At 40.0% G+C, this 15285-nt stretch overlaps 1 protein-coding gene across 4 annotated transcripts in view; it reads right to left on the reverse strand.

Annotated features, from left to right (window-relative positions):
- The window catches only part of INO80D (INO80 complex subunit D), a 55749-nt gene that overhangs the window by 18151 nt on the left and 22313 nt on the right, over positions 1-15285 (reverse strand). For all 4 annotated transcript variants that reach the window (XR_008450448.1, XM_054070267.1, XM_054070268.1 and 1 more), the window contains exons 5-8: positions 12537-13285; positions 9385-9493; positions 3725-3949; positions 380-489 (exon numbers count right to left, since the gene is read on the reverse strand). Coding sequence is in view for 3 of the 4 variants with exons in the window: in XM_054070267.1 (XP_053926242.1) it covers positions 380-489; positions 3725-3949; positions 9385-9493; positions 12537-13285 (1193 nt within the window). In the remaining variant the exon portion in view is untranslated. The remainder of the gene's footprint in view (positions 1-379; positions 490-3724; positions 3950-9384; positions 9494-12536; positions 13286-15285) is intronic.

Below are 15285 nucleotides of genomic sequence, written 5' to 3' on the forward strand. Positions count from 1 at the left end.
GTTCCCATAAACTCTTCACGGGTAGTTAGAAGAACTAACAAGAACCAAGAACTGTAGGAAAGCCATAAGGCCGAAAGCCACATGGTTTGTACCAAGTCATTCATGAAAGATGATAATTTTTGTAAAGCCTTCTTGCACCTGCTAAATATGGCTTGCAAAGTAAAATGATTTGACTGTGATAGCCACCAGTGGCAAACTACTCATCTGCACTGCCTACAGACCCAAATCACACAGACAAATTAAAAGCAAGGTAGTTGATGATACACTAACGAATAGGTATTTCTTTGTGAAAATGTATTTGTCAATGCAAAAACCTAGACCCTAAAACAGAACACCTTCCACGCATGAATGCAACTTCCAAACAGAATTAAGAGGATACGCTGAAAACAATGCCTGGTGAATGGAAGGGCCTTGTTAGTGCACTGCTCCCCCTTCGAAGTCCCACTACAGGTTGTTTGCTCTGCATCTCTCTGCCTCGTTTGGCTTGTGCTGAAAGAAAAAAAAAAAACAACATAAGAAATTAGAGACAGAACTCCAGTCTCAGGTGGTTACTTAGCACAAGTCTTGCAGTGAATGTGGAACAGTAAAAAAATTATAACACACGGGTGTGTGTCATGATCCAGATGGGTGCACACTACTACCACACTCTACACAGGGATATAGAATAGATGTCAATGACATGTGAAGGTGTGACTGCAGTAAAAGGATTATTGTTTATTTCACAGGACCTTATTTGTAATGAGAGGTGCTGTGTGCTACTACCATGTAAATATTACGTCACCCTCCAAGAGAGCCAAGGACAGCGGTAGGTGAGCTCAACACAGGTGACCCTTTAAATGAGGTCAGTCTTTAGAATACAATGTACTGGGTATGCCTGCATGGGCAGTCAAGTGCACTTCCAAGCCTGTTCATAAATCAAAACATGCCGAGCATCCCCAGAGCTTACATGCAAGCACGTGCTCAGACAAACTTATACTGAGCTCTGGAGGACAGAGCCTGAGCGTGCTCAACATGGGTAAAAGCTCTCCTTCATCAATGTGCTACAGCCCAATCCACCAGCAGGTGCCCGGAGCTGAGCGCTTCCTCAGCACAGCCTCAATGCTTTGAGCCTGAGCTGCAAGCAGGCAACCAGACAGCAGTGTGGATGAGTACTGCAAGCATAACACAGCTCGCTTGGTGTTGGCCTACTCTCGAGGCATTTGTCACCTTCATGTAGATAAAGCTGGCGATTCCAGGGCTGAATTTCACCTCTGTACACGCTGTTTTCTAGGTTGACAGAAAGCTTTCTGTAGCCTGACTGTTCTCCTTCAGCCATTTGTCATCGACTGCACTTCGACTGAGCAAAGTTTTAGTTAGCAATATTACTCCTGTGAAAAATTCCATAACTGAAAAGACTGTGAGGTTACTTAAATTAACCAGAGCAGTGGCGATAGGCATACCTGTCAATCTACCACAAACAACTTAATCTTTTTTGTGTAATAAAAAGCAAAAATGATAGGAAAAAACCAGCAAGAGCTTGTAATTTCTGCAAGATTTAACTTTGGAGACATTCATGTGACTTTGCGAACAAGTAATGTGCCTATAATATACTCTTCTGAGCAGCTCGCCAGCATCACTCTACCTCCTCAACAACAAACCTTCCAACTGTCATAACCGACAGCCCACTGTCCAGGAACAAAAGCAGTCTCTAACTGGGATATACCCTCAGTACCCTGCTCCAGCCTGCCTCTCATGTTAGCCCCCCTGCTCCCCACAGTCATGCATCCTACAAAGCGAAACTACAACTGCAAGAGGATGCTGCTGAGACCCCAGACATAATGCCAGGGTTCAGACTTACTATGTTTCTGCACAAATATAAATCAACCAGCTCTCAGTAAGGCAAGAGCTGGAGGGACGTTGACATTATCTAAAAAGAACTACCCCCTTCGGAGTTGTTAGAAGCTATTTTTTTGCTGTGCTGGTTTTGGATGGGACAGAGTTAATTTTCTTCATAGTACCTGGTATGGGGCTGTTTTGTATTTGTGCTGGAAACAGCGTTGATAACACAGGGATGTTTTCCTTATTGCTGAGCAGAGCCTGCGGAGAGGCAAGGCCATCTCTGCTTCTCACACCACCGCTGTATCTGGGCGTGCACAAGAAGAGGGGAGGGGACACAGCCAGTACAGCTGATGCCAACTGAGCAAAGGGATATTCCACACTATATGGCACTGTGCTCAGCGTATAAAGCTGGGAGAAGAAGAGGGGCACATTCAGGATGATGGCATTTTGTCTTCTGAATTAATGGTAATGCATGACGGAGCCCTGCTTTCCTGGAGGTGACTGAACACCTGCCTGTCGATGGGAACTAGTGACTGAATTCCTTGTTTTGCTTTGGTTGTGTGCACAGCTTTTGCTTTACCTATTAAACTCTCTTTATCTCAATTCACAAATTTTCTGACCTTTAGACTCCTGATTCTCCCCCCCCACCCACTGAGGGGGAGACAGCAAGTGGTTGTGTAGCTGAGGTTAAATCATGACGGTCCTTTTCAGCACCCAACACAGGGCTCAAAGGGTTCCAGATAAGAACAGGAAGGACCTGAGGACCCATGGAGAGAGGAGCCCAGGCTGGAGCAGGTTTGCTGGCACTATTTGTACTATTTGTGACCCTGTGGGGGGCAAGGCTGAAGCAGTCTGTTCCTGAATGACTGCACCACCAGAAAGGGACCCATACGGGAGCAGTTCATGAAGAATTGCAGTCCACAGGAAGGACTCAGGTTGGAGAATTTTGTGGTAGACTGTCTCTGATGGGACGGACCCATGCTGGACCAGGGGAACAGCATAAGGAGTCCTTCCCTTAAGGAGGAAGGAGTGGCAGAGATAACACGTGATGAACTGACCATAATCCCCATTTCCCATCCCTCTGTACCACTGTAGGGGAAGAGGTAGAGAACTCAGGAGTGTAGTTGAGCCGAGGAAGAAAAGAGGGGTGGCTGAAAGGTGTTTTAAGATTTGGATTTATTTATCATTACCCTACTTTGATTTGATTGGTAATTAATTAATTTTTCTCCAAGCTGAGTCTGCTTTGTCTGTGATGGCAATTGGTGAGTGATCTCCCTGACTTTATCTCAGCCCACGAGCCTTTCATTCTATTTTCTCTGCCCTGTCCTGCTGAGGGGGAGTGATAGCACGGCATGGTGGGCACGTGGCATCAACCCACCACAGCTGCCACATTTCATTGAATGTGAGATTAATCTAACAAAAAGCATGAGCTCAAGTTTGATTTGCCGGGAAGAGAATTAAGAGGAGGTACAGACTTTTCAAAAGAAAGTTGTCTGAAAAATGAAAGCTGCATCGAAGCAGTGAACTGCAGACCAGACGCAAATTTCTAGAACCAGAATTAATAAAGTACCACATATTCAAAGGCATTTAAAATATACAGATTGATTAATAACAATAAATTTTAGCAGGCCACTAACTTCTTTTGCGACATTTAAGAAACTGGCCCCAGATACCACTGAACAAACAATCTACATTTTAAAAAACAAAGCTGGAGAAAGCCTTTTTTCATGGAACACGCTATATGCCACGTTTATTTTACTCCACTGACAGGCATGTATGTGTCATGGTTTGTCTGCGTTGTGCATGCCTACCAGCTTCAGAATTCAGCATTTCAGCTGCTGGATGCTCTGCCTATCTCCACCCTGTCCACGCTCTGGGTTACTGCAGTCACAGGGCAAGATCTAACCTGGTATGAGCACACGTAGCTCTTCGGAGTTCTTGTATCAGTTGCCCAGTACGCTCCGGCTCTCTGCTGGCCGCCTGCAGCAAGGCTTTCCGGAGTGTATGCCGGCATTTCTTCTGACGAGATTCTGCCCGCTCCAGGCGGCAGAGGTGCTTGTATTTCTGCTGAAAGTAAGTGCAAAGTCTGGTCACCCTGGAACTCCTGTCGTCTGCATTGTCATCATCGGACCTGAAGGAGGGAAAATAAAAACAAATGGGCTTTAAGTATTTTTTTTCCAAGGAAACTAATTTGTCATTTTAATAGAATTGTTAAGTTGGCAACCATCTTCTAGCTTCACAAACATTGAAAGGCTGAAATCAGGCAGGGATGCTTGAGAGATGGTAAGAGCGGAATCCCTTTTGAATTGTAAAGGTACTTACTCTTCTTAGTATGTCATTATTGGAGATTACATTAATTTATCATCAAATCTGACACATTTAAATGTCTGGAGTCCGCTGTTCAGAAAAAAAAATCCATACTGTTAACCTTTATTTACTGTAAATGTCTCAGCATATGAGACAAACTCTTAAATCAAAGCGCAATTAAAGGAGAAGATAAGGGTGGGGAACTATGTAATGAAAATTTATTGAAGAAAGGTCATGCTGGAGAAAATGGTCAAATTCTAACAAGTACCAAAACTGCTGACCTTTTCCAACTCCTCTTACTCTGCCAGGTGGTGTTTTCCTTCCTAAACCAAAATGCACACTTGCACAGCCAGAAGTTGATACTGCTTTCCCCTTGCTGCAGAGTTGAGTTAAAATACAGCCAAAGAGAAGAAATTCACATTTAACACCAAAGGCACTGTGGGAAAAATCAGGCCAGGGCTAAATGCCAGATGAAGGACTGATCCAATCATTTGTTCGCTTAAGAAAGTCTTTTCCCATTTATCTTGGCTTTCTGAATGTTCAGGCATACATCAACCAGACCATCAAACCATGCCAACACATTCAATTAAAAACGTTCTGTTATAAAATCATCACTGAGACTTGTTAAACCAACAAGGTCCATGAAGATACCCAGAAGTCCTCCACAACAAGCACTAGTTTCTAGAATGTTTGTTCATGGAGCAACAAAAAGCATGCACTGAATCTAAGCAAAGCAGTCTTTGTTCAGTTTTTCCTTTAAGTTTCTCCTTATAGAACAGAGAAACTTTTTGCTAGCTTTCCTAGCAGCAAAACAAAGGAAGGGCAAGGGGAAGAAAACAAGCCCAAACAAATGAAGCAAATCAAAAGCTCCCAAGGTTCAGACTGCAGAGCTTGGTCAGCAAGACTGAAGGAGCTGACATTCAAACCTGCACACAACAAAGCAGACCACAACTAACGGATGATAGAAGAGACGCGAAACACCGGCCATGAATTTTACTAAAAAAAAGAAGACCCAGAAATACAAGCAGAGTAGCTATCCCTGAAAGGCAATATGACTAAGATCTACTTTCCTTTCTGGAAAATGTTATTCCATTCACACGCAGGCTAAATTTAACAGACCGCATGCATCTCCACCAAGGCTGCCCACAAAAACTCCGCGGAAGCAAACAGTGCCTTGACACAATTGTACATTTTTATAGTTTTATGAAAAGTCAACCTTACTATGTATTTTGTTTGTTAAAACAGATTACAGATTATTTTTAGAAGCATAAATTGTAAGTAATTAACCTCTGCAATTAAATGCTTAGCAGCAACAACCTATTAAAGATATTTAAAATATGTAATGGCTAAAATATTTTCACATTGAAGATGAAAAGAAAGTACACTTTTAAGACTTCTTAGGAAAAAATTCCTACTACTAAAAATGGCCTGTTTAGAAAAATTTAATTGTGTGCTATTCAATATAGATTTTCCTCTTTCCAATGTGTTGACAGGAAACAGGAATACATACATGGGATCAGTTAAATCTACTTAGGTCTAAGGTCGTAGATATTTCATTACTGCTCTAGGCAAGGATTTTTAAACAAAATTGCAGGCATACTCATTTAATTTTATATATGTTTAAAAATTAACTTTAAGAAAAGACATGAATACTCTGTAGGGGGAAAAAGTGTTTCTTTGGGGTGGAAAAAGTGTTTTTAGTGCAAACATCTCCGTATTTCAGATTTTTTTACTGCCCTTCTATTGAAACAGACAAAAAAATGTCATAGTATGTTCAAGTATTTTGAACCGCAGTTTATAAGATCACTTTCAAAGACATTTATACAACATGTAAAAAGAATTCATGCCTGTAATGGTCAAGGACTTATTTTGAGGCCAATACTTACTAAAAGTCTATGTAGCATATTGTTTTCCAGACTAGCAAGTTTAACCAAAACATATTTATATGTTCAAAGAAACCTAAAAATATCACAATAACACCTCCTGTTTTTTGCTAGGCAAGTACTGAAACCAAAAGGTACTTCTATTATTGCCCTTTTATAAACAAGTTTACCAACTTCTATTTAGTTTATTTTCTTAAGCTGCATGTTTAACTTCTGAAGTTTAACCTCACGTGTGGTATTTCATTTTTTAAAAGGTTTCTGAAAGTGCACACAAACCATTTGATAATCCAAAATGCTTCGTCCCAACCGTTCTCTTTAACACTGTCATGTGTAAACAGCAGGGGACTTATTGCTGAGTGTTCATGAAGTAAACAAAGCCAGCACGAAGTAGCAGAAAGGGAAAGCAAAAGGGTAGTGCGACCATCAGGGAACCAGGAGAACACGCTCTCTACTCTGAGACACACCAGCAACTGTACTTCAAAACCCTCAGTAAGGAGGGATTTGAAGAACATTCCCTTCCTCCCTTTAGTTCTTCTGTAACAGTTATGGGGAGTTATCAAATCCAACTTTGACAATACAGCATTGATATCCGCTCCTTTGTGGGAGCTGGGATGAGGAGGGACTCCAATTCTCACACTCTCTTTTCAAATTCACTACTTGAAACACTCATTTTATCTATATCTCAGCATACGAAGTCACAAACTACTTTGTTTTAAAGTCATTTATTTTCCAGTACTTTCTAGGCTACAAGACCCAGTAATCAAACCATCTGGGGAGGAAGCTTCACTCATCTGTGGCAGGGAACAGCCCCTGTTCCCTCTGAACTGCTGCTCCCACGTCCTGGACAAGGAATTCTTCCTAGTCCAGCAGCCTTCCCTGCCAGCTGCCCTGCCTGCTCTGTGCCTGGTGCCAACTCCTGTGCTGCTGTGTGAGTTCAAACATCTGTGTCTGCCTTGAAGCACTGCATCCTGGAATCTTGAGACCATGGGAAATGATTTTTCGAAATTAAAGGACAGAGTAATAAAAGCAAACATTTGGTCTTTCCACAGGTGACTAGAACAACATGGATTTTACAGATAAAAGGGCCAAAAGGCAAGTAAACTCAACAATGTATGACTGATAAGACATTAATTTTAAACCAATCTGGCGAATTTTTGAGAGTTTAAGAGCAGCAAGAGTATTACACAAGAAGTTCAACAGAAAGTTAGAGGATTCCCCCTACAAGCACCTAACCAGAAATGCTGAGTACAAGCTGTCCAGTAATGCAGAAATTAACTGTTTGCTTTCTCTTCTGTACTGTTCTGAGAAGCATCCATCCTGCTGTCTTCCATGGGGTCAAATGAAAAGAGGCAGAATGGAGCTAGCTGGTGGAGAGTTACCCCTTTCACACAGGGACCACAAGCTCAGACATAAATGAAGAGATAAAAAATAGTTTTAATCTTATCATGAAAAATGGTAAGTAAATTCCCACAGGCTTAGGCATCTGATTTCACAATCAAAACAGTCCAGGAAATCTCCATTGGTTTTCTGGTAAAATTACCCTCCAAAATTCAGAGTCATAACAAGTCACTGGCTGACTAAGTTAGGAGCCACCAGTGTGCACCGTCAGATTAGCAAGACAGAGTCATTTTGACAAATGAAGTCACCCAAGAAACTGTCTGAACTAATTCATCTTCAGCAGCACACATAGCGCATTTTAAAAGTGTCAAAGAGAAACATTTAGGGTAATGAAAACCTCTACAGAAGCTTGCAGAATAGGAGTTAAAGTTATACAAGGCTGAAGTGAATGTATCAATGTTTATCCATAAAAAAATTAGGAAAGCTCTTGAAGAGCTAACACTAGGCAGGCTGATTGAAGTACAAGAGCAGCCAGTGCCATACAAAAACTTATTCAGCATGATTTGGTTAAGACATTGCTTAAGTGAAGTGCATAAAGTGCTAGAATAGAACAGAAAAAGTCAAAGTGAGGTATTATTTTTCCTAAGTATTTGAAAAGAGTAAGAAGAATACAAAGGAAGTTAAGACAAATAGAAGACAAAACACACAGGAATGACCTTTATAAGTTGACAAAAAAGAGATCTATGGAAGAATCAGATCAAATGTCAAAGAGGGAAGAGTATAAGCGAAGTTATTTAATAGATATATCTGCTTTGAAAATTAGGTATGATATAAAGGACTGAAAGTCTGTTCATGTTTTCCCAAAACAGTTATTTTAAAATATGCCTTTTAAGTTAAATCTAACGTTCATGAAAGCTCACTCTCTCTCTCATTGCTGATGTCCTAAAAAAATGGTCAATCATAACAGAAAAAATCTACACACTGCTACTAAGCTTTGATTCACTGAAGGCTTTCAGTATTTAGTAGCCCAGTGCCTGTCCTGATGACAGAAATACAGGTCTGTTGTTCTTTAGAGACATTAAGAAGTTCTGATAAGTCTCAGAATTTCCATTTAACAACAAAACAAGGTTTCATTAACAGCATTAACTCCAACTGCGATACTGACAAATTAAACAAATTGGAAAGAGCTGGAGTATCGAAAGGCCAATTGCATGCTGAAGGAGAATCACGTTATAGAAACAACAAACAAACTTCGAGACCCCAACTGCCTTTTGTTGTCAACATGAATCAGTTCTGTTACAATACTATGCCTGGGATGCCTTGCTTTAACTTTGCCCCTTAACAGTTACATTAATAGACATATTATCATATCCTGCTCTAAGTTCAGATTCATGACTTAGCAGTACACGGAGAACACCACAAGCTTTTCTGCACCAACAGATAATACCTGCTCTGCTTAGCCCTTCAATCACACCTCCTCCTTTCAATGCTCCCAGCTATATGACAGATGTTTAGTCAACACTGAATTATGAAAAGAATGCCATGCCCTTTAAAAAAAACACATTAAAACAACATCCTGCACAATTACAATAAGATTAATGAGTAAAATGTAGCAACAAAGTTTACTAACAAAGTTATTCACAAATAGTAGAAAAGAGAAGAAACGAACAGCAGCTCCTTCGTTTGGTTCTAATTCAGAAAATACCTCTACTCAGCAAGGCACTCAAGTTCATGAATAAATCCCGCTAAACTCAATTAAATTTCCACAAATAAGCTTAAATACTTTCCTGATGCATCCGTCTGACAGCTGACTGCACAAAGGTCTCCAAGTTAGGTAGAAACTGGGACAGAAGGCGACAAGCTGTTTCTTACAAACAAGTGAGTTCTTTTGTTTGAAACAATTGTTTGAAACAATCTTTTGTTTCAGCAAAGCACTGGGAAAAGTGCTTAGGTTCCACTGACTCCACTTGAAGGGAAACTCACATTTACATGATTTATTCAATCGAGGCCAGCATGAACACTAAGGAATCATACTCACTCATGTCTCTCATAGCCAAGGGTTTCTCTGATAGACCACGCAACCTGGTAAGGGGAGGTTTGCTCTGAATCCTCCAACTCTTCCCCACTGTCTTCAGACCAATCCAGCCCTAAGGGAAATGAAAACATGAGAGCTGTATGAAAAGTGTATCCACCTCGTAAGTCTCTGAGCAGCCTATGACACAAAAGATGAATGTGTACTATAGTCACCAACATAATTACATTTGATTAAATCACATATTTTCAATTACACAGGAAAAGTTACAGTAACAGCTCTATCACAGTGTGTGAATAGCATGCACTGATTTTTGTCAAATTTAAGTTTCCCTTTAAAAATCCTTATCGGTTGCTTTTTCCATAAGCACTGGAATAAAAATCACCAGCTTTCTTACCCACATTAAAAATATCACAAGCTTTCCTACCAACCACACACAACCTTTAGAGACAAGGTAAGAGAGAAGCCCCTGCCACAAAGAACTGACTGCTTGGCAATCTTTAATGCTATATGATCTAAATAGGCCACTTTCATTTCTGTTTATATTCCGATCCCTGCTCTGCGCCAGAACACAGGGAGAATAGGAAAACCATAAGACAGAGCAGCACAGATAGAGACAGCTACAGAGCTACACATGAACAGACTCTGTTCAGTCTCTGTAATTGCCTGTCAAATGCATACATTAGCGTTAAAAGAGAGCTAAAGAGAGAGATGCAAATACTCCTGCGTTTCTACTAAGCAGCACGATTTTATTTAATAATGATGCAGTAGGATCAACTTATTGTACACCAGCAGCCTCAGCTAGTTAACCTAAATACAAACATGGAACACAACAGCCAACAGGACAACAGAGTCCAGTGAGTTTTCAGGTGGAACACTTCATCTGGAGTTTCATGTTCTGCAGTTTTTCCTACTCTCTTTCCCACATCCAGTGGAATTCTTGCCAATTCCTTGCAGCAGGAGGGATAAAATCCCATAGCTGCATTTACAAGCCAGCACTATCTCTTTTTCACTTTCTTGTGTGTTCCTCAGAAATGGAGCAGCAGTGGGGACAGGGTAAAGGAACACTTTACTGTTGTTAAAAATAAACTAAATGACTATATCTGAGATGATGCTGAAGTCAGATGTTTTGAATTTGGGAAATGCATCAGTACTCGGTCACCTATTTTCAGAGTTAAAGACGCACTCACACTTCGAATACAACTGTCAGGAGTGCTCTCATCATTTAGAAACAATACTTTAACATGAACCAGAAATATCAGAAACCCTATTTTTCAGGAATTTAGCATTCTGAAAATTCTATTCTCTGTTCCTATTTTTAAGGTTAATGCATTTGAACTAAATTAAGACATCTTAAGACATTTGATAAAATGCCAGAGCTATACTTTTAATGTAATAAATTATTTATCCGAAGTTTAAATATAAAATCAGAAGTTGTGTTATTTTCTTCTAATGGGCACTGCAGAAATGAAGGAACAAGATCTAATCCAGACTCAGCCTTAGTCACACTGAAGACCACCATAACATTAACACGTAATTGCATGGTTCTGAAGTGGGTACAAGTAAAACTGGTTGCCTCTTTAAACATTCTGTACAGTCACCTCTAGTGCTACTCTACCATAAAACAGAAATTCTGAAATTCTCTGAACTGGCATAACTAGTCTTTACTATTAAGGCACATTATGAACAAATAACAAATCTATATTCCACTCTTACATAATTAATATGTAAATTCTGTTACTTTGCCAAACATAAAACAATCTCATAGAATACACATACAGTTATGCATCTGCGTAACCGCCCATTTATAGATCCCATCAGTTTACTATGCCTCTTTTTTAGGAAAACGTATTCTCTTCAGTGCAAACACCACTTGAGAATGTAAAACATTGAACACACAGTCATCTTTCTAGAGCCTTTCAAAACACAGGTCACTTTCTAAGATATTGGGGTTTGTGCACTCAGAATTGCCTCTGGAGAGGCCATTCCTCAAAAGACCTGCATTATATGTAGGACCATCAAAGCATTTTTCTGAAGAAGACTGTCCTTTGGAGATATTCTATGGGATGCTAATTATGTTCTGAACAAATAGCCAAGCTATCCCATGAGTGCCAAAGGGCAGATCTTAACAGCAAATTAAAAAAAAGGTTAATTGAAATAGCAAAAATTACAGATGTTTGCAATTAAATACAATGTTATATGAGGAAGGTCCAGATTTATTTGAAGTCTTTTTTTTTAAAAAAAAAATTCCTGCTCTAATATTGCACATGGAATCCCCTTTTCCCTGTCAGTATTTTACTGGTTAGAAAAGTACAATATAAAACTAAGCAGAAAAGGAGATAACTTGGGATGGTGAGGGCGACAACAAGGACAGCTAGGTGTACCTAGGCCTGTATTCGTAACCAGACAAATAAAGCACAAAGTCAGCACTCTTTTTAAAGCTTTATAGAGCACACAGCATAGCAGTAGAGTTGGGTACATTTACTTACATTTTCACAAGCAGTGGTTGACTCTTATAGTTTCTAGATAATAAGTAAGGAGGAGACTATTCCTGCACTATCATGCAGACAAAGCTCCATCCCTCCAATTACCTTCTAACGGTGCTGCCTTCCTGCTTTTGTTCATCCACATTCTGTATAAGCCTAGAATAGGTCCAGTCAAGAAAAATTCCCTTATGTTCCAATTTTCCCTGTCAAGCCAACTGGAAATCTGGATCTGCACAGAACAAAGGGCCAAATCTCCAAACTTCTACTTGCACTCATTTTATAATGTGTACTTGTCACATATTCAACATTCAATTTCACCTTGACCACTCATGTAGGTACAGCTAATGATACCTTTACTACTCAAGTTGCAAACCTTCTGTATGATGCCTGTATCATCCAAGCAATGCTTTCTACATCTCAGGTTCATTTCTCAAATCGTTAACAGGACATTAAAAAGAATTAACAACCAAAATGCCATAAACCACCTAAAATGGGTCCAGGCATTCCCTTCGTACAGAACAGGGCTAAAGAAAACACCAAGAGATTATCTAGTTCAGGGTCATTTTGTAAGGACCACACACAAACACAGCACAGGGCTAGGAAGACATTCCCCTTTTGTCTTTTGGTTTGAGGTTAAAAAACAAGCAGGCAGCGCATCTATTATCTACCCACCTAAATGTGGAAACAGATCAGTGTCCAGCTGCTGTTTTCGAGTGCACAGTTTCACCAGTCTCTGTAGCCGGCTCATGCAGGACGAGTGTGGAGAGAAGGCTGTGGCTTTCATGAGGACCCGATCAGTCCTTGGAGGGTCCGTGACAGGAGCCCTAGAGGGTGGCAGGAGAGGCAGAGGTCTCTTGTTTGACAACTGCCGGGCTTGTGCTATAGTGTGTGTGGTTGGTGCCACTCCCTGCATTCGTAGGCTGGTGTTCGGAGGTTGAGGTGACTTGCAGACTATGCCCTGCGGTAGCCCTGTCGGCTTTAACGAAGCTGATGAAGGTGGCAGATGGGAGTGCTGCTGCTGCAGAGGCTGCTGCTGCAAAGGTGCAGGAAGGGGGCTAAAGTGCTCTTGGCGAACTTTTAAAATCTCTGTCTCTCTCTGGCGCTGCCGGTTTTGAGCCAACTTGCTCTGCAACTTTTTCCTCACTGTTGCCCCTTTCTTTAGGTCATCATCCTCCTCGTTGAAAGCAAAGGGGTCTTCTAACTCTGCCTCCAGATAGTGGAGAGGAAGCCTAGCCCCTGGAGGGGAGAGGGACATCCCATCCAGTCCATTGGGCATCTTCAAGGCGAGGCTGGGCACTGTCAGACTGAAGGCCATGGCATCCATCTGATGCCTGACCTTTACCTCCTCTATGGGATCATTCTTTTTCTTCCTCTCCTTTTTCGGTATAAAGCCAAGTACCTGCAGGTGGCTGTTGCAGTACCTTTGAAAAGTAAAAACAGTCAGCTATTAAGCTCTTCTAAGTAAAATCTGAAGGAAACGGACATCATTAAAGGGAAATTCACACACACCCATACCTCAAGTGCATTTAGATCAAAAGACAAGAGGTTTTATAAAAAATGTACACAACTGCTTCTAGTGGAACAGATGACTGTGGTGTTCCCAAGGCATAACAGAAAACAAAAACTTATACAAGTGACAATTCATAATGCTAAGTCTTCATTATTCATAATAAAGTCTTCATTCATTATTCTTAGAAGATTCAAACACAACCATTCAAAATATTTACTCTCTGATAGGGTAAATACTAACAAAACAAAGCAAGCAAACAAAAAATGGACTGTCTGATACATAAAACAGTGAATTCAAGCCACTAACTCGGATCATTCAAAAAACTCCCAAGAAAAAGTACACTGAAGACTAATTCCTTTCTTTCGGCTGCCCTTTCACTGGAAGCAGTTAACATTCTCATGAACACACACATTATTCTTGTTAATCCCACTGTAGCAGGGAGCAGTTTCTTATATGGACAGTCTCACTAGAGATACCTGCTGAAAAGGGCCACTATTTGCACTTAATAAACAAGTAGCACAAGTACTTCAGTTCTGTTTCAGTAGTTTAATGTGATGGAATTTGCAGCCAGAAAATGTGAGTTCTTCAAACAAAAATCTAGTTTAAAAGAAATTATCTGCTGATAGAAAACTTCTATACAATGCCAGGAATATGTATACATACAACACACAAACATGGATTTTAAGCTCTCCTAAAATGAAGAAGCTTTTAAAGTCATGTTATGTAATAAAATTTAGAAAAAGGAAAAAAGTCTTTAAAAGTTCATCATAAAAATTAAAAGAAGAGTCACAATTTATCGCCACAGATAACATATTAAGAAGTAAATAATTATCTTTGTCTGATTAAAATAAGCAGGCGATAGAAATGTAGGAACCATGATCTGTTCCTTTTCCTGTTTCACACAGGTAGGCCTCCCACCTCTGTAGAAAGCCACCAGCAATCAAACACCTGCCCTTGCAGGATCCCATCTATAACCTGCAGGTTAAGATGAAAACAAAGATGCGAGGAAAAAGTGATGTCTACATCAAGGTATTAATGAACAAGCTAAAGACATGTCCATGAAGGTATTCATGGATATGAATAAGGACAAGATAAGGAAATTCACCATGAAGGTATGAAATCTGATCAGTATGAAGCTGAGTAAAGTATGCTTTCTTGAACAAACAGATGAAAACAAAATTATTCTTGGTCTTCATGGAGAAAAAATAACAGAAAAGACCAAACAACCCCCCCCCCCAAAAAGTTTAACAATTCAGTTTAGTTATTTTCCTAAACTTTCTGTTCCACCTCTAAAGAAGCAACACGTAAACTGCTTCTAAAGGGTCCATAAAGGTAAAGAAGAAAAAGTGAATCCACATATGCTCTTTAACCATCTCCATACACGTAATTTCTTGAAGGATCCACACCTGTAAGGATTCAAAAACCAGAAAAGGCTAAAAAGTACTGCAACTTATTATTGTCCAAATTATTACATTAAGTTGTAAGTAATAAATAAATCTAAGTGAGGCAAGCTGAAAGCCAGCAAATGTGTGGAGTCCATATTAGAATATGCTGGAATACTGTAAATTCATACTGAGACATGCACTTCTAAAAAGAAACATATAATGAAAGGTCAATAAAGCTTCTCTTAAAGTCAACAGTACTATTGCCATAATTAAAACTAAGCACTTTTTAACTGCTTTCTTCAAACAAGACCGATGAGATCAGTTACAACATCACTTACAATATGACAGAAGAAAAAACAATAAACAGACAAGAGAAACACAATGGAATTTTTCCCCCTCTTATTCTAATAAAAAGAGAGTTTTGCTCAATTTGAATGCTTCCTTCAGATTGTTCTGAATTAAATATCACCATCCTGTGCTTGTGCAGGAGTGAGGAGGTAAAACTGGCTACTTTGATTTCATTGTG

The sequence above is a fragment of the Cuculus canorus genome, chromosome 6, assembly GCF_017976375.1.
Source record: "Cuculus canorus isolate bCucCan1 chromosome 6, bCucCan1.pri, whole genome shotgun sequence".
Lineage (NCBI taxonomy): Eukaryota > Metazoa > Chordata > Aves > Cuculiformes > Cuculidae > Cuculus > Cuculus canorus.